Source organism: Camarhynchus parvulus, chromosome 3 (genome assembly GCF_901933205.1).
Source record: "Camarhynchus parvulus chromosome 3, STF_HiC, whole genome shotgun sequence".
Taxonomy (NCBI): Eukaryota; Metazoa; Chordata; class Aves; order Passeriformes; family Thraupidae; genus Camarhynchus; species Camarhynchus parvulus.
In genome coordinates this window covers 107,386,179-107,412,652 of record NC_044573.1, presented here as the reverse complement: position 1 = coordinate 107,412,652, position 26,474 = coordinate 107,386,179, and the positions used below count along the sequence as shown (strand labels likewise).

The following is a 26,474-nucleotide window of genomic DNA, read 5'->3' as shown; positions in this document are numbered from 1 at the left end:
TTGGAGTGTGGTCCCATGAGGATAGTGTTATGTCTTACCAGAAACAAAGAGAAGAGCACATTTCCAGTCTCAAAGACTTCTCTGTCCCATTAAGGAAAGCTTCAGACTACAATTAGGAAAAAAACAAGAAAAAGAGACATAGCCACAGCATGCCAGTTTGTATCCAAATGCAGCCTAGAAAAAGCAGTTCTGCTCCCAGGAGAAGGCTGCTAGCACCCTCTTAGACTGGTGGCTCCAGCCATCTCACTCAGGAGGGTGGGAATGTGACCCTGGAGAGAGACCATCCCTCCCCCAAACCCAGAGCCACTGGGTAAATATTGACTCAGAGAGAGGAGTGGCTGAATCAATCCTTCCTATCCTAACAAGGTGTTTCCCTCTGCCTAGAGAGTGAACAAGCCCACCCTGCACAGCCCAAATATCAGACAGGAATTGGTGCCCATGGTGATCAAAGGACATGGACTCAGAGAGACAGAGCGCCTCTGTTTGGGCAGGACTGACGTGTTTGTTTGCTCTCAGTGGCCAAATGTCTCCTCCATTAAGTTATTCAGGAGGACACATGGTGGGAAGGATGGATAGGTGGAGGGATGAGGAACCTGGAGCCCCCTAGGGCAGTTCTTCTGTTCTTATCACATGCAACCCCTCTCAAATTCTTTGACTGCCGTTCCACAGCTGCTGATGGTGTGGTTTTGTACACCAGTTAATGGTACAGCAAGGGCCCTTGTTCATGAAATCTCTGCCCCAAGATGCACTGAAGTGACCGTGAATTTGTAGAAAGGGGTAGGAAAAAGTCCAACTGTCTCAGTTGTCCAGCTGTCTCAGTTGTCCAGCTGTTTCCAGCTCAGGATTCAGCCTGGGTTGGATGATTTGGATCATAACTGTAAATGTCTTTATAATCTAAGGGTATTAAAATAAAGCCCAGGAAAGACCTGGGAGATAAATGGTGGTGGTGACCACTGACTGGAGCTATGAGTGAGTGTCATGAACTTTTGGGTGGCTCCTAGCTTGTGTAATCCAACTGGATGCAAGGGAAGGCTGAGTTCATTGTTGCAAACACAGGTCTGGATTTCATTTCATGTCTGCTACAGATTTCCTAACTGGGTCACCATGCTGGCCTGGAACACAGGCATTATATGTTCCTCCTCCACTGAGATGTCACAGAGCTCAGGATTTGATGGTTTAAATACTGGTTGAAGATCTCCCAGAAAAAGGATGCGTAAGAAAAAGCATATGCTATGGATCTCTTTATATACGCTACGTTACCAAAAATGTTGTGTTTATGTATTTCAAAACTGGGAACTGGGCTACATTTTCATTCTCCCGTACAAAGGCAAATACATTCCAAACAAAGCAATGTTGTTTCAACAAAGCAAGGGTTGAAATCTCTCCAGGGCTTCATTCTGTCTCATTTAGATCGGGCATAAGATCTTAAAGCAGAGTTTAGTGGTCGGCCGATCACGCTCCTCTGGGAAATGACAGAGTGGTAATTCAAAAGGGGTAGTGAAGTACAGCATTGTCTTGGTCTGCAGGACTGTTCTTCAATAAAACCAGCGTCTCACCCGGCTTACAGGAGAACATTTTGTTCCAAAGGAGCTGTGGCTCTTCAATAAACAAAAGAATTCACCTCCGGCTAGACTTGGGTGTAAAATGAAAATGTTATTGGAGACAAAATGTCTTTGTGAAGACAGCATTTCCATGATGCCTGCCACAATTGCCTGGGCATATTGAGCAGTTGAAGTGAAAAAGGATAAAAGGTACATCTCCAAGGCATTGACTCCATGGGTGTTTGAAACTTCTTTCAGGTTTGGGAAGTGGTTTCAGTCCAGGCTAGGAGCCCTGAGGGAGGGGATAAGCAGCTTGGGTCCTGTCTGGCCATGGGCTGGCAGTCACCCTTTTTGTACTAAGGGCTCAGATTTGATCACAAGTGAGTTGAATCTTTCAGGGCTTTCCTGAAAGCCTTTCCTTGGAGTAAACAAGTTCTCCCACATCTGACAAAAGAGATTGGGAAAGCATCCCAGAGTATCTAAACACAAAAAACCATGAGATATTCCTCCTCCAGTCTGAAACTCCTGATACACTCGGCAAAGTTCACAAACAGCAAAGAAGTCGTAGGGTCATTCAGGGAAATAATTCATGTCCAGACTGGCATAGCTCAGGTGTTCAGATATGGCTGTCTCTCACCCAGATTAACTCTGAAGAACAGATATGGTCTCTGTGGTTCCTTGGTGCATGAAGATGATAAAAATCACCTCGGGCTGTGCAGTTTCAGGGGATTTTTGTTACAAGATTATTTTCCTAAAAATGGCACCATGCCTTTGGGGATGAAACATACTTGGAAATATATGAAAATTTAATCAATTATGTGAGTTAGTTCCGACTTTTCTTGCACACTTATGGCAAGATCATTCCTTTGTCATCCTCAGATCACTGAGGGGCTCTTTATTGTACAGTCAAGGTGTCCACTTTTAGCTTGACAAGCAGGTTTTGGCCTTCAAACTCTTAGGTGGAACAACAGCCAAGCTCATCTGGCAGAGACAGTCTTTTGTGGTGTGTCTAATCATGGCCTCCTACTCAGCCTTTATTTCACCTAAAAGTTGCTCACTGAGGAGAACCAACATCCTTGGTTCTGCTCTAGATGGGACAGGGGACTTTCTGCACTCTTTCTCACTGTCGCTTCCATTTAGGTAATGAGTTTACACAGCTTGAAAGATGGTACAAGATAAGGGCTGTTAGACCACTCCTCTGTTATGTAGACTCTCAGGCTTAGCAGAACCCTTGTGCTGGGGCAGTTGGATGGTAAATACCCAGGAAAATACAGAGTTCCTGTGTTTCAGTCGGGAGCACAGCTGTGCCAAGCCTTTGAGAGAGACAAACCATCTAAAAGCAGAGCATGGAAGAGGTTCAAGGTAACCCACCCTGGACTGTTTCATGAATCAGCCCAAGAAAATCCATACGGTGTCTGCAAAGGGGGCCTGTCCACTGCTGGCTGGACATTGTCCTTGCTGGACTCTCTGTAGCAACCTGAAATCTCATTGACTCATGTGAACCAAATTTCCAGACTTGACTCACTGGCTACTAAAACCATAAGATTGCATGGTGTGTCTCATATTTTTCCTGGGGAAAAAACCAGCAGGAAAATATATCTTTGGTTAATTAACATTTGAATCTGCTTTGAAGCCTTCAGAGAATATATGTTAAGAAATTAAACTAATCTTAAACCAGCAAAGAAAAATAAACCTAAAATATCTGGACCATCAAGATTTTTTTCTATAAATGTTCCTGGTTGCCTCATCCTGAGATGCTGGAGCATGCCCAGGGAAGGACAACAGCGCTGGTGAAGGGTCTGGAGCAGAAGTCTGATGAGGAACAGCTGAGGGAGCTGGGGGTCTGAGCCATGAGAAGAGGAGGCTCCGTGGGGCCTTCTCATTCTCTGCAACTGTCTGAAATAGGTTGTAGCCAAATGAGGATTGACCTCCTCTTCCAGGTAACAAGGAATAGGATGAGAGGAAATGGCTCAAGTTGTGCCAGGGGGAGTTTAGATTGGATATTATGAAAAATTTCTTCACTGAAAGGGTTGTCCAGCGTTGGAACATTGCCCAGGGAAGTGGTGGAATCATCATCACTGGAAGCATTCAAAAAATGTTTAGATGTGGCACTTGGGGACATGGTTTAGGGATGGACCAGACACACTCTTGGGTTAATGGTTGGACTTGATTATCTTGGGGGTATTTTCTTAATCATTCTATGATCCTTTAGTTTAAAGTTTAAAGATACACACCTTGTCTACTCTCTTTTGTATCTCTTAGTACCTGCTGAATGTTATGGGATCATGGATTTATTCTAGGGCCATGTGTGGCAGGAGGTGCAATTGAGAAAGGTACAAAGAGTAGGAACACGGGTGGTTTTACAGATAATTCTTCTGGCATTATCATTGTCAAAAATTCCTTCATAAATGGAAAAATTTCCTCACACGGTGCAAAACTACACTGAGAAACTCATTGCTGTAGGAGCTAATTGCCAAAACCTTGCCAAAGGATGAGAAAATAAAAGGGAAAAAAGAAACGGGAAAAAGAAAAATAATAAAAAAATTATGTGATGTTTACAATGCCAATAAGACCATAATAGGGGCATTTAGAAAGACAATAGTACTTATTAGGAAAAGAAAACAAGAGTCTCAGAAGAATTACACGTGTTGGAAAAGCTGTCTGTTTCAAAACAGGAAAAACCCTTTGGTGTAGCTAATGGCCAGATCCAGATAGGTAATTATACACAAACTCTTTCAGCTGCAGTCCATGCAGTTGCAGTTCACTTTGAGCCTGATCTTAAATCAAATCTGTTGGCCTCCATCAAAGGCGATTGTTGATAGTGTAAACATCTTTCCTGGGCCAAAATCCTGATTCATTAATGGAACATCAGGAAAATTTCCTACAATGGACTAAGGTATAGCTGTTATTGAAGATTTTTTTGATATTTCCTTGGAGGCAGCATTGACTGACCATTGACAGAGGCAAAATACAAGGCAGTCTGAACAAAATGGTCCAAACAATTATACCACTTTCTTCTTCCTCCTGTTTCTTTTGGCTCTGCAGAAGTAGTTGTCAGTCTTATTTTAGTTTCAGAGGACCTAAAAAGTCTCCCAAGCCACTTTGCCATCCTGACTAAGTTGCTGGGAAGGGAGTATATGTGGGTGGAGGAGATGTTCTTGTGTGGCCATGGGACGGCTGGGCTGGAAGTCTCCTTACACACAACAGATTTTTCTGCTGTGCCTTTTTTGTGTGCTGCAAAGGGGAGGGAAAGAATCTTTCCCCAGTTTAAGAAGTTGTGTTAATAGAAGCTTAGAGCAAAGGAGCCATCATTGGCAATGTTGGTTGATGGAGAAGATGAGAATGGCCTTTGTTCCTGGCTCCTTGATGGACTTCTGTCAAGGCATTTAATTTTTCGTGTGCTTCAGTCTGGCCCCAAAAAAGTGCAGCCAGTGTGGGACTCATCTGTGCTTTGAGCACAGCAGGACAAATGTGTTAGGCAATGAGTGCTGTCATGAGGAATTGCCTGCTGCCCAACAGTATTACCTCTCCAACGTGCCTACCTCCTCTTTTCCCATTCCCTTCCCACACTGAGATGTCAGGGCACCCTCAGGGACTCTTCTGTTTTCGGAAATCACAGGAGCTGCAGAGCACTTCAAAAAGTCTGGCTCTGTCCCTTAGGTGTCAAAGAAGGACCTCAGGTTCCTGGAAAATCTGGTCCCAAATGAGTGTAAAAAACACACATTTTGTCAGGAAGTGAATAAAATCTCACTGAAATTAAGCCAGGGACAAAGATGAAAAAGCAGATGGCCCATGACAAACTGTGAGAACGAATTTGTTCGCATGACATGGGAATAAGTATGTACTCATAACAGACTATTACTCAAGAAATTTTGAAAGAGCACAACTCCACAGGAGTCATAATGGGATTAGTCACATAAAGCTCAGTCCAGCTAAGCCTGGTGTACTGTACCTGAAAGAAGAGAAACAGACCCCAAAACAGACCACAATTGAAAAAAAAAAAAGAAACAAGTTCCAAAGAGATGCACAAGTTTATGAAGTCAGAAAAATTTTTAAATTCATTAAAATATGTAGACTAGGTCTTGGATTGTTATTAGGTGGCTTAAAAAGCAAGAGGCCAGAGGAAGGAGCCTTCCTGAAATGACTCAACCAGTTTGACAGCACAGAGTTGGGGTGTTTTTGGTGAAATGCCATGGACCCTGGAAGAGATTTTGACATGTGCTCCATTACAGCATTGTTCTCGCAAACTACAATTATTTGCAATTATTTGCAAAATCCCTTTAAAAATAAGCCACAAACCAGAGTAATAGGGTTGATTTGGAATACTCTGATCTATTTTTTTGTTCAAATCGTTATTTTGCACAAAACTCCTGGCTTGAACAGACATATTTAAATACATAAAACCACTCCTGTCATTAAAGGGAGCAGCATCTTGATATATAAAATATTTTGTGATTTTTCTGCCTATGAAGAGAGGAGTGGGTTCGTAGGACACATATGTGACTTGCTTTATCTAAAAATTATTAACAATAAGCTTGCCTAATGCTTTTATGAATTTTCTATGCATTTCTAAGCTGCTCACTCAAAAGAGAGTGTTTAAAGCTAGTTCAGAGTGATTAATTAATTAATTAAAGGCTAGACTAGAGTGAAAATAACATCTAGAGCCAAATTCTGTTTCTGAAATCACATGTATGCAAACACCAGTCCTGGAGTGCTCACACTGATGCTTCTGTTCAGACCTACTCCAGGAGTCACGTCCTGTGGCCTCTTCACCCAATCTGGTGACTTAATCCCTTTTAAACTTGCTTGAAACCCTTCTAAACTTGACTTAGCCTGGCAGTGAGAAGCAGTGCCACTCCGTCTGAATCACACCTGAGCCACGCAGGAGGGTTGGCTTCAGATTCAGGTCCCCAAGATGGATTTTGTCCGTGCAAAAGCAGCACCACCCTCAGTGACGCACATGCTGCTCTTGGGCTCTCATTTACCACAAGCTGTTGGGACTGGAGTTTCACTTCTCACCAGAAAGCGGAGGCAGGCGTATATTTAGACTTTCTTGGGAAGCAGCTGTGAAATGCAGGGGGAGCACACACGCACTCGGTCCCGCGGGCACACACACAGACACCGACAGCTTTAGAGCAGCTGCATCAACCTGAGCAGAAAGGACATTGCACAGAGGCCTCCTGCAGGTCACTGTTTCTCCAAAGAGACTCATTTCAGCATCTCAATATCCTTATCATTGAATCACAGGATCATAGAACAGTTTGGGATGAAAGGAATGTTAAAGATTTTCTCATTCCAACCTCTCTACTCATTGCAGGGACACCTTCCACCAGACCAGGTTGCTCAAAGCCACATCCAATCTGGCTTTGAACACTTCCAGGGAAGGCACATTTTCTTTGAGCAACCTGTTCCAGTGCCTCACCACCCTCTGAGTAAAAACTTTCTTCTGATGATGAGTCTGAATCTCTCTTCTTTTAGTTTAAAATCATTCCCCCTTTTCCTATCATTATCTTCCCTCTTTAAAAGTTGTTCTCCCTCACTTTTTTAAGCCCCCTTGAAGCACTGGTTATTTAAATAAATAAAGGACTGGCACTATTGAAATAGATTGCTTCTTCAGTACTGACTCCCTTGAAAGATTATCACCTTCTCCATCACAAACTCATTCTTTGAAGCACTCAAGGGGCTTCAGGTTCTACTCTCCTGTATCTTAAACTTTATCTCTATGGTTTTGTGCTTTCCATGGGAACACAGAAGCAGCATTGCCCATCTGCTGTTGAGGTTTGATAGGAAATTGGTAGTGCCAAGAGGATGGAGCCAAGCTCTAGTTTGTGGTGCCCAGCAATAGGACAAGTGGCAGAGGGCAGAAACTGATGCCCAGGAAGTTCCATCTGACCACGAGGAAGAACGTCTTTCCTGGACAGTGACCAAGCACTGGAACAGTCTGTCCAGAGAGGGTGGGGAGTCTGCTCACTGGGATATTCCAGAAATGTCTGGACACAATCCTGTGCTCTGGGTTTTGGGATGGCCCTGCTTAAATGGGGGGCATGGACAAGATGACCCACTGTGTTCCCTTCCAGCCTGATCCAATCTGTGATTCTATGAAATTACTTGCTACATCTACCTATAAAGTGAGAAATCCAGCTCACCCAACTTCAGCCATTTAGAATATACTCAGCCCTTTTAAGGCAGTGGACTTACCAGAAGTTCTGGGAGGACAGGGACACTTCAGAGCACGATCCTTCATCCCACTTAGGGACTTGATAGCTTGGAGTGGCTTTACCCCAGAGGTGCTTCTTTCTTGACTGGAGCCAAGATGACTGCCTCACGCTAGATGCCAGCTAAAGGGCTGATGTTAGATGAGCTGAATCTGTGGAAAGTCATGCTCCTGCTTTTCCCTCAAGCTTTTTTCTTCACAGACCTTTCCCTTGTTAGTTGACAATAGACTAAGAAATCAGAGTTTGCAGCAATTTAGCTGCAAGGCAGATAAAATCAGTAGTCAAACAAAAGCAGCTTAGATAGCCAAGGCTGACTCTAAAGTTGAGTACATGATCTTCTCATACAGCTGAATGCATTTAAAATAACTTTAGTTGGCCATTGTCACAGGGCAGATCATTAATCTTTTGGTGACATTCATCATCATGAGCAGGACAAGTACTAGGAAATCCCCTCCTGGAGGTGTTCCTCTGGTCCCTCTCATTACTGAATTACCTGCCCTATTTACAGTCCCATGAGTTTTAGACACCCTGAGATTCTCTTGGAGGTGGCAGAGCAGAAGTGTTTCCTCCTGCTTGCAAATAGGTACAACAGGGATGTGCAATGGCTTTCCCTTTGGGACATTCATAGTAGATCAGAAGGGTAGGGAATGTTTTTAAGCTGGGCAGTCATTTTTTTCCACTGGTACAGTTCTCTTTTGCAATGTATTTTCAGATCATGACATCCACATCCAGTTTAGTTATCCAACATTATTCCCATCAAAGTGATGAAGAAAATCCTCATTCCAGCAATAAAGAGGTGATGCTCAACTTATTTAATCCACTGAGTGCAAAGAAAAGTTGGGAATTAGATAAGACATAGACAGCTATGCTGTAGGCTGTGACTGTGTATAGACAGACAAGCCAAAGGTGACTTGAGGGAATGGCATGAAGCTGTATCAGGGGAGCTTTATGTTGGATATTAGGAGAGGTTTCTTCACCCAGAGGGTGGCTGGGCATTGGAACAGGCTCCCCAGGGAAGTGGTCATGGCACCAAGCCTGGTAGAGCTCAAGAAAAGCTACAACACACTCTCAGAGACCTGGTGCAATTTTTGGGGTGGGTCTGTTCAGGACCAGGATTTAGACTCAATGAGCCTTGTAGGTCTCTTCCAACTCTGGATATTCTGTGATTCTGTGACTGGAATCCCATCTCAGTAAAACAGTCCTCCTGAAGGATGGGGCAAAGCTGCCTGTGCTCTCAATATAAAAGAAGTGACTCTTGAGGTTGCTCAGAGAGATACATCTTATATGTCTAAGCCTTCATTTAGGGAGCTTTCCCTTGATACACAACATGGAAAATGCAGGGACTTCCAAGGAATTTCTTCACCAAACACTTTTAGTTCAGTTGTTTAGATGAAGCTGATCCCAACCCTGGATTCACTCCCCCAGCTGCTGATATAAATTTTCTTCTAAGCTGCAAGCTTGCCTTGAACAGTCAGTTTTTGCATGTGGGGGTAGGCTGCAGCATCCACCCAGCTTCTGTGGACTGGGTGTACTGGGGGATGCTGAATGACCAGGAACAGGTGGCTGATATCCTTAGGGAAGGTAACTGTACCTGTCTGAGCACTTTGTGTTCAACATCTCTCCTCTCTGCAGGCATCCATCCAACCCCACTTAGCTCCAGCTCTGTCTAGATGTGGATTAAACACCCCCAGCAGTGACAGCACACCTGGATGCTCCAGTTAAGACTCTCTTTCTGTGAGGGCTGTACAAAAAAAGTGGAAATGACCAGGCACTAAAATTGTGATGAGTTGCAATGAGAGGAAAAACCAGCATTAGAGAGGAAGGAAATAAAGACAATCATCCTGTTGTATCTGATACACAACAGTAGTTGCTTGCTCCAGGTTTCATGCTATTCAGAACTCCGATAAAACTGGGCTTTCTCAAACACACTCCAGCAATTTTGACCTTGGAGAAAAAATTGTTGACACTGTTTTGGGCAGGGTTTGTGACTGGGCAGTCTGCAGAGGTCCCTCCCAGCCTCAGTGACGCTGTGATTCTGCAGTCTTTGGATGATGAGCAGCTGGGTCAGACCCATCCCAGCCATCAGTCACTCTGTGTTCTATGATCTGAGCATTGCAACAGCTCCCACATGCCCTGGATACACAAGGATCCATGTGCAGGTGTCCAGACACCCATGTGGAATTTCTTAGATGAAAGTGTGGGAGCCTGATCAAGCTGAGAAAGTTGTGTTTAAAGGCTACATGGCATAAATAAATCTTAAAGGGGGATTAGGGCAATGACAAAGCTGTGGCTTCTGATAGGGAAACCACACTGCTTGGAAAAGTTTCAGCCAAATGGAAGAACCTTTGGTGTCCAGATTTTTGTCTCTATTTTTGTCTGTATAAGTTGCTACTCTTCGTATATTAACTCCAGTGTCTCTGACTATTTAAGAATCAATTGTGACAGCTATTTCCCACAGATTATAAACCAGATTACATTAAGGTTTGTCAAGCTTCCTCTGCTCTCTAATGTATGGAAAAACATTACACTTAACTTGGTTTGCTTGGGCAGTGTGGACAGGGATTAGCCACACTATATATGGACCATAAACACTGTTCTGGTTAACACCATAGTGCAGCCAAACCTGAAACTTTCATCTCAGTCCTTGCAAACTTCGGTGGTTTGGATGGAAAAGGAACCTGTAGTTGAGCTGTGCTTTATTTTTGGTTTTGTCTTGAAAAACCAAAGGCAAATCAAGAGCACTTTGGAAGCCCAAAATCCAGCATCCTCAGCCCACCTCCAGTGGACAGGGGTCGAGTGCCTGTGTAAGCAGGGGCCTCGCATTGGGAAGAAAGCCAATATACAAAGGAAGGAAACCGTTTCAAGGAACCTGCAGTAACTCTCCATAAAAATCTCAGAAACATAAAGGCAGACTCAATTTTGTGTCATAATCCCCTCCAAGAAACATGTGTGTCTGGTTAAGAACAACATAGTAGTCCCATGTGGGACAAAGATGGACTTTTTCTGCCTGCATGTCCAGCTGGTTTGGTATTAGAGATGACAGGGAAAAACCTTTGCTTTTGAGTCAGAATTTCAGTTTGCTATCTGGAATACCAAAGCAGCCAGCAATGAAAATGGATTCTCACATCAGATTTTTTAGATGCCAGAAATAATAATAGCATAGTGTTAACACCTCAGTACTTGGCTTTCTCTAGGTTGTTTTAACCTAGATAAATTTGTTAATTTGTGTCTTTTTATCCACAGCAGTGCCTTAAAATTTGCACTTAACTGCAGCAAAAGTAGTTTTAAAATCCATCTGTTTTACACTGACCGCTCCTGGAGCATCTCACCACCTCTTGTATAATGCGTTCCCAATGCTAAAATAAAGATGTACAGTGTGATATTGTAATTCCACCTATGCAAATCTTTGAGGCTGTTGAAAAGGTAAAATTTCCTATAATAATTCTAATTTTCAAAATGATTGTAGAAATAGGATCATCCTTACCATATGGTATTTAGCAATTGGGCACAGTGGGTAGAGCACCTTAGACTGTCAGGTGGCTCTACAAGCCTCTTTATATCATCCAGAGGCTGCTCTTTCTTCCTATGCTGTATCTAAAGGACTCAGTTCAAGCAAGAATGTTTCTAATGACCTTAGTGGACATCAGATGAGGTCCAGTGAACTACTTCCAAGAGGGCACAAATGTCAGTCAGGGATATGCACAGTGTCAACAATTTCTTTCTGTCTCTTCTTTTTGATTTTCATACCTGAATTTGCTGAAGAGATCTAGGCAGGGATGTACATCAAACTTTGATTGTGGGAACTCTGCCATGTCTCCACATATAAAAAAAAATTGAAGGGTCTAAGCCCCTGGGTAGCCATTATTGTGTCTGGTGTTTAACTGTCTGTTCAAACCAAAATGCTGAAAACTGGGACCCTCTGTAAAGCCGCAGTTTAGCTCAGGCAGAAGCTGTCCAGCCCTCCCATCTACACAGGACATCTGAGTCACTTAGAACATTACCATGGTTCCATGGCTGGCCAGGAAAACAAGTAGGCAATTCATCAGCTAATTCATAGCTATGAGATGCCAACCAGAAAAATGTTCAGGCCTGTCCACAGGTTTTATGAAGAATGAGAGTGGAATGATAATTTAGTTTTATAATATTTAGTTCATGCTTACCTACAATATGATCTCTTGTTTTAGATTACATCTGCTCTTTTCTAATGGGCCTACTGAAAGTATCACTGCCAGCTGGTGAAATTTCCCCTTTCCTCAAAGAAGGCTTGGTCCCATTGAGGGCACAGCAGGCAGCAGTCTGTATGCAAGCATATGTGTGAATGAAGGCTCATGGTGTATCTTCCTTGCAGATTCAGACCCTTGCACTCCTGATGCTCCACCTGCTGCCACTTCACCACCAACTTCTGAAGAGCCTGGACCTTTCACAGCTCCAGCATCACCCTCCTGTTCCTCTGACACTGGTACTGCATCATTTTCACCACCGTTACCTGCGTGTGTTGCAGCCTTACATCCAAAACCCCCTCCTATTTCACCATCAATATCCACTTCTGCTGCCACTGTTCACCCTGGACTTCCTTCTCTCCCTGCCCCACCTACCTCTACTCCATCCCTGCACCCTGGGATCTATCTGCCCGTTGTCCCACCCAGTGGTGCCACCCACCTCATCAACTGGCTGCCCTTCCTTGCCTCAGCAACGCTTGCTACCATCCAAGGCAAGGAGGAAGACCAGCCACCCGTAAGCACAGGCTCCCTGGAAGGCATGAAGCCTTGCAGCAGCCCAACCCCACACCCTTCCCAAGAGGAAAACCCCCAGGCAGCAGCTATGGGAAGCAGCGCTCCGGGAGCTGCGTCCCCACCTCCGGCTGTGCCCGCGGGCTCCGAGGCGTCCACGAATGTCAGCGACATCCTGGCGGAGCTGCGGACCATGAACAGCCACCTCTCCACCATTGCCCGAGCCCTCACCCAGCTGGCATCGTCCCTGGCACCCCAGCAGGATGCTGGTGGCACCCCACCTCCTTAGTGCCAGATTTCACAGGGAGTGGTGCTGGCCGGAGGAAAGGGACCCTCCCCAAACCTGCCCACGCCACTGGAGCAAGCTCGCTGCAGTCGCAGGCATCGACCACGTCTCCCCAGTGGGTTTTTCTGTCAGTTTGTTTGTTTGCCCCTTGTAAATGGCTGCATATATTAAAAAATAGTTTTGTGGTCTTGTTAATAAAATTGTTTATATTTCTGGCATTCCTTTTGGATGCGCTCACTCTTCTCCTCTCACCCATTAACCACACGAGCACTGGTAGGAGCTGGTGAGGTCTCACACAGAAAATGCTGGGAATCTGAAGTGGTGAGAAGTTACCCACCAGAAAATACTCAAGGCAGTGACAAAACCGCTCTGGGCAATGTGGGGGGACACAGAAAGAAAAGGACACAATGAAACTGAAAAATTTCCGTGTTTATCCTCATCCATGTTGAATGGCACAGCTCTGTTGAAATTGGAGCCTGTCCCAGTGCGCTAAATCTCAGGGGTAATTGTAACTACCAGCACAGGTACATGCCATGATAAATTGTTCAGAATATAAAGCAGGGTAGTTGTCTAAGCAGCGGTGGGGCTGAGCAGCTACCAAGCAGCCTCATCCACCTCTTGCCCTCCAAGAAAGAGAGAAGTGAAGGTGCTTAGCTCAAGTCAATCTGTCCTATTTACCAGTGGTGCCCAGGGTTCTCCAAGGTCATAAACAGACCAAGCTAATTTACAACAATCAGCCAGGCACACATGGATAAATCCTGACTTTTCACAATTCTTCCCTATTGCCAAGGTGCAGCAGCTTGCCTAAAGGTGACATTGAAGGTGTGAAACCTTAAACAATCCTCCTGGTGGATGGAGAAAAACCTCTTGAGGATGAATCCAGGATTGCTCTTCCCAAATGTCTGGCCTGTAGAGCAGCTGGTGAGGTACAGTTGGACAGGTGGAGGCACCAGAACTGGAGATGAAGACTGGAATGTGCTTGGAGCTCTGGAAGAGCCCCTGGAAAGAGAACTAAAAGCTCTTGCAGAGTTGTTTTGTGCATCTCAGCTGCAGTCTGCCCATAGTGCAAACAACCAGACCAGGTTGTCCCTGTCCACAGTGTCCCTGATCTTTAAGGTCCCTTCCAACCCAAATCGTTCTATGATTTTATGAACCAGCGCTCCAAATATCTTCTTCTTTTCCCAAATGCAGGCCAAGCACAGTCCCGGTGGCTGCTGAGCCAGGCTATGCTACTGCTCTGCCTTTTATCCCAGTGGATTAAAACAAAACACATGCTCATGGCAAAGAGAAGAAAGTAAAGGTCTCTGTGAAGCTGTGTATGATCTTGCCATAATTTAGCTACACAGCCCTCAGATATCAGGATCTGAGGCCATCTCTAGGAAAATCCCAGACAGACAGATCACTAGATAAGATTAAAGAGGAAGTATTCTGTCTATTTGCAAATATTTCTGTTACAGATGAGCCTAAGCCACAAAGATTGAATCAATATACAAACTTCCCCAAAGCTCAGGTGTATTTGAATTTGAGGTTTTGGTTACTGCATATGTATTTATATATAAACCTATCCATATTTTTTGAGTCTGTGCCTGAAAGACAAAGGAATTATCCTGCTCAATCATGTTTTTTTTTTCTAGTCTGATCAGACATTTTTTTTCCTCTGCTGTGTTTAGCAAAAAGGTGAAAAAAACCCCAATCATTTCATAGATTTCCTACATTACCTTTTAAGTTTGTGTTTAAATGTGTGTTTTAACTAAAGGAGATAAAAGGAGTATCTTTAAAACATTCCGGTTTTTGATTTGTCCATTGCAGTTTCCTTAGACTAAAAAAGCAAAAATAAAGGAAGTTTATCACTTTTCCTCCTTTCATTATGAAATATAGGACAGGAAAGAAAGGGAAAAGCTCCAAGATTATAAAATAAAAGGAATAATTTTCATTTTTATAATCTTTTCCTCTTTCATCTTAGCATAAATAGTAAGTAAATAGCATATTCCCCCACTGTTGATAGTTATGCTTGATTGACCCTGTTGTTTTCCAGTAGAAACCTTTCATGGCCTAATGTTGATGAAAATATCACTGGAGTTTTCTAGATCCGTGCAAGGCACACAGCTATAAATTCAGAAAGTATTACTGTGCAACTACGATGCTTTACCAACCAAGGTTAGAGCTGACTTCATTTAGGTGCCTAGGGGATTTGGGAACAGTTTCCATGGCATGCAAGTCCAGAAAAAGCCTGTAAAAGTTGCCTATATTCAGCTGCGAAGGCAGCGTTCTTCGTTCTCAAAGATGCTATGAGTGTAATCCAGCTGGCAGGGAGGGAAAAGTGCTATTCCTGAGCCACTTCCTAAAGGAACGAGACTTCTGTGGTGTCACAGCCAAAGATACTAGATGCTGAACACCTTTGCTGTCTAGACTCCAAGCTCTCTGGTCCTCCAGCATCCTGACAACAAAGCAGGACCAGAGCCTGTAGCCAGAAGGAGCAGTTTTTGGATTGACTTGGTAACTACTGCTGGCCCTCACAGGGCACAGCAACTGGCTGTGGGGCCAGTGAGTGGGGCACACATAGGTTGTCTGTGGGCAGGGGCAGCCCCTGCACCCTAAGCCAGTGTGAGCCCAGCCAGGCTCTTCTAATGCCACAGGTCCCCATCTGCAGAGTCTTCTGCAGGGCTTGTGCCCGGCCCATGTGAGTTAAAACCCAGCTCAGGTACATCTGGGCAGCCCCACCATGGCCCCAAAGGACTTCTCTGCCATGCTAAAAGGGGTCCTGCCCACATGCTCCTCATTCAGCAAAGTGCATTTTTCTCTACTCAGTGCATTCAGCACTCATGTCCTTTGGGAATTACTCCCTCAGCTTCATTAAACCACTTCAACACTGCAAGAAACAAGTGCTTGTTCTGACTGCATCACCTTGCTGGCAAAAGTCTGATTCTGTCTCAGGTTTTGTTTGCTCTTCTTGGCTTTCATCTGCCCCCATCCCCATCCAGCTTGGTGCTACCAGCCCCACTGCTGCTCTGTGTGTGCTCCGCAGTTTTACTGGCACTGCTGAGCTGCTGCTCCGCATGTGCTATGCTGCCAGTCAAAAGCTAGAGAGCAGCTTACCACAAAAAAGTCTCCTAAAGCCCCTAAGAGTGGCAGCAGAATGGCTGAAGAAAGACAGAAACCCCAGTAGAGCTGGCACTGTGTCCCCACAGTTCCCCAGTACCTGTGGAAATGACAATGTGACAGATCCACACAACCCATGGCAAAGAGTTCAGGAGACTTTCTTCTCTAAATTATTCATTTTGATTCAGCTCAAAGCATGAGGGGCTGAAAGTTACAGTGCCTTGGTGAGTGTTCTAAGTCCTGTGTAGAAGTAACTTCATCATCTCACACTCCAGGGGCTGTTAAAATATTAAAAATCCCCTGCTGGCCTTTTCTCTCTTGTGACATCTTCAGTTGCCCCTTCTTCTTCCTCTTCCACAGCCTTGTTATTTTCCAAGGCAGGAATTTATGGGGAAAGATTTATTTTAAAATTGGCAGATGCTGCTTTGCTTTTCTACTAAAACACCCTCAAATACTCTGGATGAGAAAATGTAAAGGCTGGAGGCCAGGTTGTTAGAGTCAGCATTGGGATCAACACAACCCCTTGTGGCCTCCCTATCAAAATCCCAAACACACTGATCTCATCTTTCAGTGTTTGTTTCTGAACAAATATTGAAGGTGGGTTTCAAGTCACCACACCTGAATCATCTAAACCTTGGGTTTGTAGTTCCTCTACAGCCATGGGCTTTCATCTCAGCCTAAAAAAGGTATTTAAAATGGGTAGGAAGGCATTTGACTTCTGGCAATGCCCATGGTTCTCCCCAGACTATAGATGATTCCTGTAAGCCAGATGCTTGACTTCTAGGTGGCTGGAAGTAAATGAAATAAATCCTCTGTTAGTAATTGCAGTTCATTTTAAACTGGTGAAACATTAATATATCACATTTATTTGAATCACAATAGCAGTGTGAAGAACAGGAAGAGGGGAAATGGGAACTCAGGAGAATAGGACTGACAGTAAAACTGGAAACCCCCCCCAAAATATCCAGCTCCAGCCCCATGCCAGGAGTTATCCTGTGCCAGGAGAGCACCCAGAGGAACATCCAGGTCATTCCATTCTCCCAGAAAATTAACTCCTCAGGATGTGGAGCGGAAAGCTAAACAACTTCATGGGGTTTGAGTGATGTACTCAGTTTCTGCTACTCCAGCAGGAATTATTTAAGGAGGCAGCAGGCTGTACAATATTGTATTAGACTGCAACTCAAGAAGGTGGGAGAAATCACAGGTTTACCCAGGAGAAATAGGAAGCCGGGTGGTTTTTCACTTTGTTTTCTGTAGCACACATTGTTCTTCCAATATTTGTACACACATTCACCGTAACGACACTCAAATCTTCCAGTAAAAATAATTTATAAAGAATCATTGCTGGGGAGTGCATTCCTTCCCATCAGCCCAGCTGCAAGCTGGCAGCTCAGAGCCTGGGAGTGAGCTCCCTCCTCCAGACAAGAGGGTTTTCCATTCCAGCTCTGTCTAGGAAGCACAAAGCAGGTACCCTCTGCCAGATGCCCCTGTGGACACCCATCTCTGCCCACAAAGCCACAGGGACTGTGCCTGCAGCTTCCTCCCAGACCTTTCACTACAGCATTTTGCAGAGTTCTTTGGGTTTCTCTTCAGTGTTTCAGTGAACAACTAACCAGGACATCTGTGCCAGGGATTGGCTGTACCCATAACCACAGGGCTTTATCCTGAGCCCACAGCTGCCAGCCTGGTGAAAGATCCTCTTTGGATGCCATGGGGCAGAGGATGCTGCACCACCAGTGTGGCCAAGGACACCCTGTGGCCCTGGCTGTCCCTGTCCTGGGCTGTGTGTGCAGTGCTAGTCATGGCTGTACTTGGGAGGGGACAACTGAGTCACCCAGCCAGGGACCAAAGCCACACGCTCCATAGTCATCCCATAGGCTGGGGATCCTCTGCTCACATCACCCAAGGATGCAATAGAAATGCAGGGTCTGCCCAGCCCCAGCTGGCTGTGGAGCCCACTGTGCCAGAGGAGCATCAAGGCTGGCAGCACTGCTCCAAAGTGCACTGGAGCTGAATAAAGCTGGACCCAAGGGCTTTCCCAGGCATGGCTGGCCTGGGAGACTGCTTTTGAATGCTAAAAGGCAGCATGTTTTGTACTTGCTCAGGTGTTTCTGGTCATCTTCCACATGGAATTTTTCTTCCTCTTGACAGACACTGAAACCCTGCCCTTGGCTTAGCCGGAGTTAGGCTGTAGGACATGAGGCAACTAGTACTGCTCTTACAGGAAATAAAGGTGACATACTCTGGGCTTTAGATGTTACAGAATCACAGAATGGTTTGGCTTGGAAGGGACATTAAAGATCACCCAGTTCCAATTCCCTGCCATGGGCAGGGACACCTTCCATGAGATCAGGTTGCTCAGAGCCCCATCCAGTCTGGCATGAAGGGATGGGACTCTGTCCTTTCTCCTGGGCGTGCCAGGACTGCAACATTGAGCAAAGGTGTCCATCTGCTCCTCTATAACACTGATTGCTCTCTGTCCCCCTCATTTTACACCAAATTTTTACATTTTCAGAGCAAGGAATAGGTTTTTGTTATACCATCATGCAAGCTTAGCATGGAAAGGGATTTTAAACACCATAACAGCACAAGGTAATTATTAATAACAAGTGATATATGAAACCGAAATCTTCCTCTCAACAAAGAGGAATTCAGTTATGTAGAAGTTGAAGACAGAAGTGCACCACAACCTCTTGCCAGGTTCTGCTGCAGACTCTCTAAAATAAGCCAGCATGAAACAGTAACTTCTCACTACTGCTTTTTCTTGTGGAAGTGGTTCCCAGACAATTGCTGTACATTGTATAATGTCAACATCTGATTTGATCCACATCGTTCCCATCTACCACTCAGCCTAGCTTCCCATTTATCTTGAACTTTGGCTGAAATCTCATTTTATTCAGAGACAGGTCTTACTGGAACAGCCTTCTAGAAGAGCTTACTACTTATAACTGTAATTCAAAACATATTTTGAACAGAAAATTGTGGATTTCCACTAGCTGAAGCCCTTGGTGATTCATGGTGATGGCAACAAATTGTTTTTGTCAAAAACAAAAATAAGAGGGTCCTGAAAAAGTTTGAAAAATGCCAAACACTGTTTCTATTTCTAAATATTTATTTTATTAAAAATATCAAGCCATGCCAGTAGTTCAAGAAATAATTGAAGCATTTTGCTTCCTCTGCATTGCTATTTTACCCATTTCCTCAAATTTTTTGGACAGTATTTATTTTGGGTCTATAGAAAACGACGTTTCTTCTCCCTGTCAGCAGAATCAAAACATCAGATGCACATGTGGCTCTGCTGGGAGAGTACAGTGGATTCTTAGCTTAACTTGGCTATCTGTGAGTAGAAATCCAAACCCCACAGGTTCTCCCAGATTCTTCAAAGTAGTGGAAGTGTTGGTGACACCAGCCTGGTGTCCCATGGTCCATGACATAAGCCACCAGTGAGGTGATAAATGGTTCTATTCCCAGCCTTGACTGGGAAGGGAACTCACAGGCCTTTAGGTGATACAAATTTCCATGGGACTTTGAGCTTGGATTGGCCAACCAGGGCAGACTGATCTGTTCCAGGTGGGACCTGGCTCCATGTGTTTCAGTAAATGGTGGTAGACACTGGACTTTTCAAGCCATGCCAACAGACATGTGATTAAAGCTTCCAGGGGCCTATTCATTTCTTCTGCATAAAATAAGGCAATTTGCACATTTAATGTTAATTCTGTATGGACTATCACTCTTGGGAGGTAAGGATGTCATTATTTTTTAAACACACAGGGCTTTACTCCATCAGACTCATTTGTTTCCTCTGATGGAAGAAAAGGGCCTGAGGTGGAGAGAAGTTAAGAGCTGACTAGGAGGTTTTAACTGAAGTAGTGGGATGAACGTGAGCCAAGGAAAATTTAGGCTGCACATCAGGAAAATTTTCCTAACAACGAGGTCTATTACTACGTGGAATGGCACCCCCAGGGAAAAGGGGGAAGCTGACTAGACAAAGCAATGAAGAACACATTGTAGGGGGCAACCTTTAAACAGTTGAGGAATGGACCAAGTGACCTAAGTGCATTTTCCATCTCTAATTTCTCTGACTCAATCCCTGCAAGGGTATGGTGTAGAGTATATGACTCCTGTTCTCTGCCACATCAGTGCTCTTGGGAACCCTTCCCACAGAGCCAGTCCTCAGGATGCAAAGGACAGCAGAGCTCTGACCTCCAGGCTGTTTCCCTGAGATCTGCCAGGCATAGGCTGCTCTTGCTGGGACCTTTGGCTACCTAAGGGACCGCAGGGTTCATGGACTCAGGTCATTTTTGACTGGACTTTTTCATTCTTCAACTTCAGTTTTCTTTGCCTTTTTCCCCCCTGATTTTTTCCTCTTATATGACAAAGCTTTTGGTGCTCAGAAATCACTAAGTTGCTTCAGAGACAAGCTCAAGCTACCCAGAAACCTGACACAGAGGACGATCTTCTGAACACCTGGTGATGCCCATGTGGCAGCTGTCACAGTAACTGACACCCAGTGCCAAACCAGGAGACTGCAGAACAAAAAGCTCAACTTTAGATGACAAATCAGCTTAGAATGCAACTCTCAGGTCCTCACTTTCCCAACCAAATTGGTCTGGATGAGCCAAGGAATAGTTGAATGCTACAAAAGGGTTTACTTTGGTCAAAGCCAATGTGACTCTTGGTAATGAGGAAGAATTATTATTCTTATCCTTCAATCCTGTATGTTTAAATATCAGTGGTCTTCTGGTAGAGTTCTTCAAAGTTTTTGTATAAATCTTCTAAAAAAATAAAAGTTGATTCACTGGCAGACATCAATTTATGCAGGAAGGGCCAGTTTCATTACAAGTTCACACACAGTTTCGAGGTGTTCACACTCCAAATGGCATCTCTTGCCATTTTTTAAAATGAAATATCATAAGGGTGTTTTAGATTGGTTTTGTTTGGTTTGGGCTGGTTTGGTTTGTTCTGGTTTAGTTTAGAAGCAGGCTGTCTTTTCAAATTTTAACTAATTAGAGTAAATAAAAAAGAACTCTTGCTATAATTTAGGGAGCTGATGCTTTTTTCCTCTCAGTTTAATATGCCCAAACTACAGTGGGCTTTGTGTCTGAGTATTTTTATCTCCTGAAAAAGTTCAAAATATCAACATTTCCATAGAAGAGAAAAATACCTCCCTCTTTGGCTTATTTATTGTTTGAGCAGGAATTGGTTGAAAATATAGGCAAGAAAATGAAAGGCCTTTTTTCTGTGACTTTGCTGGCAAACCTGTATTTACTCTTAGTTTAAATATGGCCCTGAAAACACATGTTTTGAAAAAATAATAGTCCTGTTATAAGACAAATTCAGTGTACCATGAATGAGGCTGGAGGAGCTGTGTAACTTTCTGACACAGACTTCATTTGTGCGAGCTGGATTAAGTTTTTCTTTTCATCAGCCTCAGCAGTTTTATCTCTGCAGCCTCAGTTCACATCTATTTCCTCTCTGTGCGAGGTGTGTGTGTGAATGCAGGGATGTCTAACAATGAAGGAGCAGCTTCAGGCAAGAAAAGAGCAAACCAGCTCTGTATTCACTGAGACCTGACTGCAAACCATAAAAATAGATATGAAAATGCAAAGAAGAAATGGCTGAAAAAAGCTTCTAGGCAAAGTGCTTACTTATGCATGTTAAAAAAAAAAAGCCAGTGGAGACATTAGAAGTAATGATTTTAGAAAATGCACTGGGACAAGACAGGACAAATATCACTTACAGGGGAAAAATCCTGCCCATGTCAGTAACACCCCTATCAACACCACTTTCGTTTTACCAGTTCCTGTCTAGCCGGGAACTAATTTCTTTACGGTTACTGAAGCAGAGTAACCACAAATCAAACAGTAGGAAAATGATAACCTGCTGAACTCCGTAGAGGCCTCTCAGCTGGGTTTGGTGACATTTGAACCCTGCTTAGACAGTTGTGAAATGTCTAATGTAGGGCAGTCAATCAGGCTTTGCCCCTGAACTTGTCATTTTGTCAGGCAAAGTGGGAATAAAACAAAAATAAAACCCACAAATATTTAGAAAAGTCAAAACTGCTAAAAATTATTTATGAGCAAATGTTGGATATTTCTTGGAAGGTGACACTAGAATCCTTTAATATATTATGAGAATATAAAGCATGAAGGGGAGTATAAAGTGCAGGGAGAGACCCTGTTTTCAGGAGTTTTTCAAAGTTATGTTCCCTTGGCTCAGGCTGCACCTCACTGAAATGAAACTTAACAGGCCAATAAATACAGCACTGCTGAGCAAAAAGAAGAAGAAATTGTACTGAACTCTGATTATGCTGACATCAGCTGGCCTATAAATTATCGCCTAATAAAAACTATAAAGATGTGAACAAAAATATCCCAGATATGCATTCTGGAAAGAAAAAACAGTTTGGGTATAGTCCAGCACAATAATTCATGTATATTTTTTATTGAGTTATACATATATACATATATATATATATATATATATATATATATATATAGTATATATAGTATTGTGTTAATGTAAAGATCTATTTTGTCAGCTTCATCTTTAGGCTTTTTTTACACTCACTCTTCTCCTGCAAGGAACAGGGAGTCTCAACCCAGACCAGGTTGCTCAGAGCCCTGTCTAACCCAACTTTCAGTGTTTCCAGGGACTGTCCATCTCTCTGGACAGCCGGTTCAGTGTTTCACCACCCTTCTCATAAAAAATTTCTTTCTTATATCTAATTTGGATCTACCCTCTTCTATTTTACAAGCATTACCCCTAGTAGTTCTACTGCCCCCATCTTTCTTTAAAGCCCCCTTTAGGTATTCTAAGGCCATTAATGGAATAAAAGAGCAGGAGAAAAGACATATTTTAATATGATCTCCTCCTCGTAAGAGATCTCAACAAGGCTCTGAAGGATATATTTTTATTTTTCCATTGTGTTTTGATATATATGTAAATAGTCATGATACAATGTAGAAGCCTCTTGAATAGAAAGGAATATCTGGATATCTGTGAACAGCTTGCCCAGAGAGATGGTGAATGTCTTGTGCCTGGAAACATTCAAGGTCAGAGTGGACAGGATTTTGAGGAACATGGTCTAGCTGAATATATTTACAAGGGCATGTCATGACAGTACAAGGAGAAATAGCTCTACACTTAAAGAGGGACAATTTAGAATAGATTTAGGAGGAAATTCTTTACTGTGATAGGAGTAAGACACTGGAATAAATTTCCCAGAGAAGCTGTGGCTGCCCCATCCATGGAAGTGTCCAAGGCCAGGTTGGACGGGACTTGGAGCAACCTGGGTTAGTGGAAGGTGTCCCTGCCCATGGCAGGGTTGTAGAACAAGGTGATCTTTAAGGATCTTTCCAACCCAAACCATCCTGTGATTCTGTGATGTTCACAGTGTAGCCTGCTAGATTTCTGTAGGTAAATTTGATTTTGTCAGTGATCTCCTAAGTCTAGAAAGCATCAGTTCCCAAAATTAACTGTAAAATAAGATGAAAAATCATAATGAGAGGAAAACAGCTCATGAGGATTCAGGTTACTATCTGTGTCTGAAAGATGCTCTCTGTATCTCTCAATCTCCTACCATGAGTTGAGGTGATGACTGGGAGCAGCACCAGCTCAGATGGAGAGTGTGCCACCCACTGAGGCACTGGTACTGCTTCCTGTTGGCACAGCCCTCCTGCTAGGAGCTGTTCTTCTGCTGAATCTCCCTCCTTCTTCTTACAAACAGAAAGCAGAAGTGATATGAGTCCCCTCAATGACCACCTGCTAAATTCTTCTCCTGTGGTCTTGAGCCAGATGCCACCTGCTTATAATGAATATGGAGATAGAGGTCTTCAGGATATTGCTCAGAATCAGACACTCTTTCTTCAGGATTAATTTCCTAAGGAAAGCAATAAATATCAAAAGTATGAGTGCCCACTTCTCAGGAGTCCCAAAAGTCTAAAATTTTGCCTTCGCAGATGCATAAGCACTGCTGTTACTCACCTCTAACGAAATAAAATCAATTTCAAGGAAACAAACCGTGTAGTAATTTTTTTTCTTTTTTTGCTTGAACACAAGTCAAATGACTTTCAAATTCATCTTTATCAATGTGTATTCAGGCACATTTTCTGTCTTATATAAGACCCTCCCAAACTCAGAAGACTAAGTGTATATAAGTATGTCCAGACTTATAAGACTGGCTTCCAACTTCAGTGTCACTAACTCCTTTCTTCATATGCTGAATTATTTGCTGAAGCAATGACTGCAAACATGAAATTGTGACAGCCTGCACACTTGGAAAAGACAGCTGGCATAGAATCAGCAGTTGGTTGTTTGCATTTGTCCACCATTCTCATAGTTGTAACTTCTAACCACACAAAGAAAATACTCACCTCTTGCACACTGCCACAGCCCATGCAATGTGGGTCTGTTGAGCTGAGGTGCCCCCACATCTTTGGGACTTATGAGTGAACCTGGAATTTTTGTAGAAATAGTAATCTGAGAGAAAGCAAGAAGAAAAGTCGCTTTCATCTTTTATACTCATCAAGTCTGGGACAGCTTCCAAATCAATGAGTACATGCACTCAGTTTTGTCTTGGTTTTTGAGTTACTACCATGAAATAACCAACTGAGACCCATAGATTTTAACAAACCAGTGCAAAAAACAATGTGGTCTTTGAAATCGCTTTTGAATCTGTCTATGGGTTAAACACTCAGAGTTTTTGCCTTTGAAAATCCTTAAGCAAAGACGCCTTAGCCTCTGAGGAATGGCATTTTATTAATGTGCGTGCTTGTGTATGTTAGCGTGAGCATGAATATATGAATAAAAGTATAGACAACTATTATACAAATACCTCTTATAAAGACATAAGTTTATGGAATTAAAAACAGTAGCCTCAGTGTTGTATCTCTAAACAGGTAACGCTAATATGTCAGTGTTTAGTTCATGTGTTCCATTTGAGGGCATATTTATTTGCTTTTAAAAGCACTCCTTGTTTTACACTCTTATTTCCTGTACATTATTTCAGGCAATCATAATTCCATAGGCATTTATTTTGACTTGTTTTGTAAGTGGTAGATGAAAGAAAAGAATCAGGATATAATGGCAGGCCAAACCCTCATGTCTTTAGTTAGATCCTACTCAGATAAAACTGCTCAGGACTTCTACCTGCAGAAAGACCACAGGAATTAGCCCTACAAATGGTTTCCCCCCTTCGAAGAGGTAAATATATATCTTTGTTCTTTTATCTGTTTGTTGCCAGGGTGACAGGCTTATGCAGTTTGAGAGTACAACAGTAAGGCCTTAGGGTGTCACTTTAAGATAAACAGACACTTGGTTTTCTGTTTAGCTTCATTATTTTATTTTTAGTTTTATTCATAACAATGTGCTACTGAAAAATGCCTATTGTCAGCTCCAGGTGTGTTTGCCAACATTAAAAAGTATAATCACAATAAAAGAAAAGCCAGGAGCTATTCCACCTCCCACATGCCAAAATTAACAAACCATAGCAAAAATTAAAATCAACACTATTTTACTTCCCTCCCTCCCTTCCTTCTTCTCTCTATTCTCTACTCCCTCCTTCCCACAAACTACCAGGATTTCTTTTCAAATTCCTGGATAAATGGATAACATGCAGCGTGGATGTTCAGTTGATGCTGCAAAACCACAATTTTGGACCTGTTTTCATACCACTGATAGTGTGTCCAGGGCAGATTCCCTTTTTCATATTAAGAATTCTCTTTTTCATCCTAGTGAAGTGCATAACTATACAGAAGACTTTAACATAACTTCTGTATAGTCATGTGACAGAGCAAAACCCAAGATTTCCCTTTTCCATGGACTTTGGAGACATGGAAATCTGTAGTTATCTCTATAGCCTATAGCGGTCCTTGAGTTTTTAGTTGTTTTTCTAATTCTGACCTGTATTTGAGTTAAGGATTTTCTTTGAAAAAAATAATATTCAAATGTTGTTTTTCCAGTGAAGTTCCATCTCAGGTCTCAAAAGCTAATCTCATGTCACATATGATTCTTTCTTGAAATTCTATTTCACTGTCGAAGGATATAGACCCGATCCAGACACAAAAAGCCAAGGCAACCTGCAAGATTTCTACCATGTCTTGAACTAGTAAGTAAACTTTCTATTCTTGCTGACAATTTTCTTATTTAAATCCAAGCTCTGAGTCTATTTGTTGTGTTGCATCATGGTTAGCTCATGTTCAGATGTTTCTCTGTGATTTCCAGACCTTATGTGGAAGCAATGCCTACTAAGACAGATCCATCCATGTTTTGTGATGTTTATATTCTTTGGGCAGGATTAGATTGCTTTAAATCCCAACCACAGTAAGATTTAGATATCTAAATTCCAATTTCAGACCAAGCTAGCATCATATCTTCTTATTTTTTCTACTTCTTCTACTGTCCACACCTTTTTAGCCTGAAATTTCCTTAGATTCTAGCTACAGCTACTCAGATATTCATGCTTTCAGGGCCTGTGTCTGACCTGTGTCAGTGAAAACTCAGTTATGTGCACAGGCCTCTAGCCTTTGTGTACTCCCCCAGAGAGTCTTTAAAAGCTGTTTCTATTTAAATAAATAAAAGGTAACCTTTAACCCTGTTGTTT

General features: G+C 43.0%; 1 protein-coding gene across 4 annotated transcripts in view; it reads left to right on the top strand.

Annotated features, from left to right (window-relative positions):
* RUNX2 (RUNX family transcription factor 2) overlaps nt 1-12,982 on the top strand; it is a 215,802-nt gene extending 202,820 nt beyond the window's left edge. For all 4 annotated transcript variants that reach the window (XM_030944314.1, XM_030944315.1, XM_030944316.1 and 1 more), the window contains one exon: nt 12,105-12,982. In XM_030944314.1, the coding sequence (XP_030800174.1) occupies nt 12,105-12,775 (671 nt within the window). In that variant the 3' untranslated portion in view covers nt 12,776-12,982. The remainder of the gene's footprint in view (nt 1-12,104) is intronic.
* Nucleotides 12,983-26,474: the final 13,492 nt, after the last annotated feature.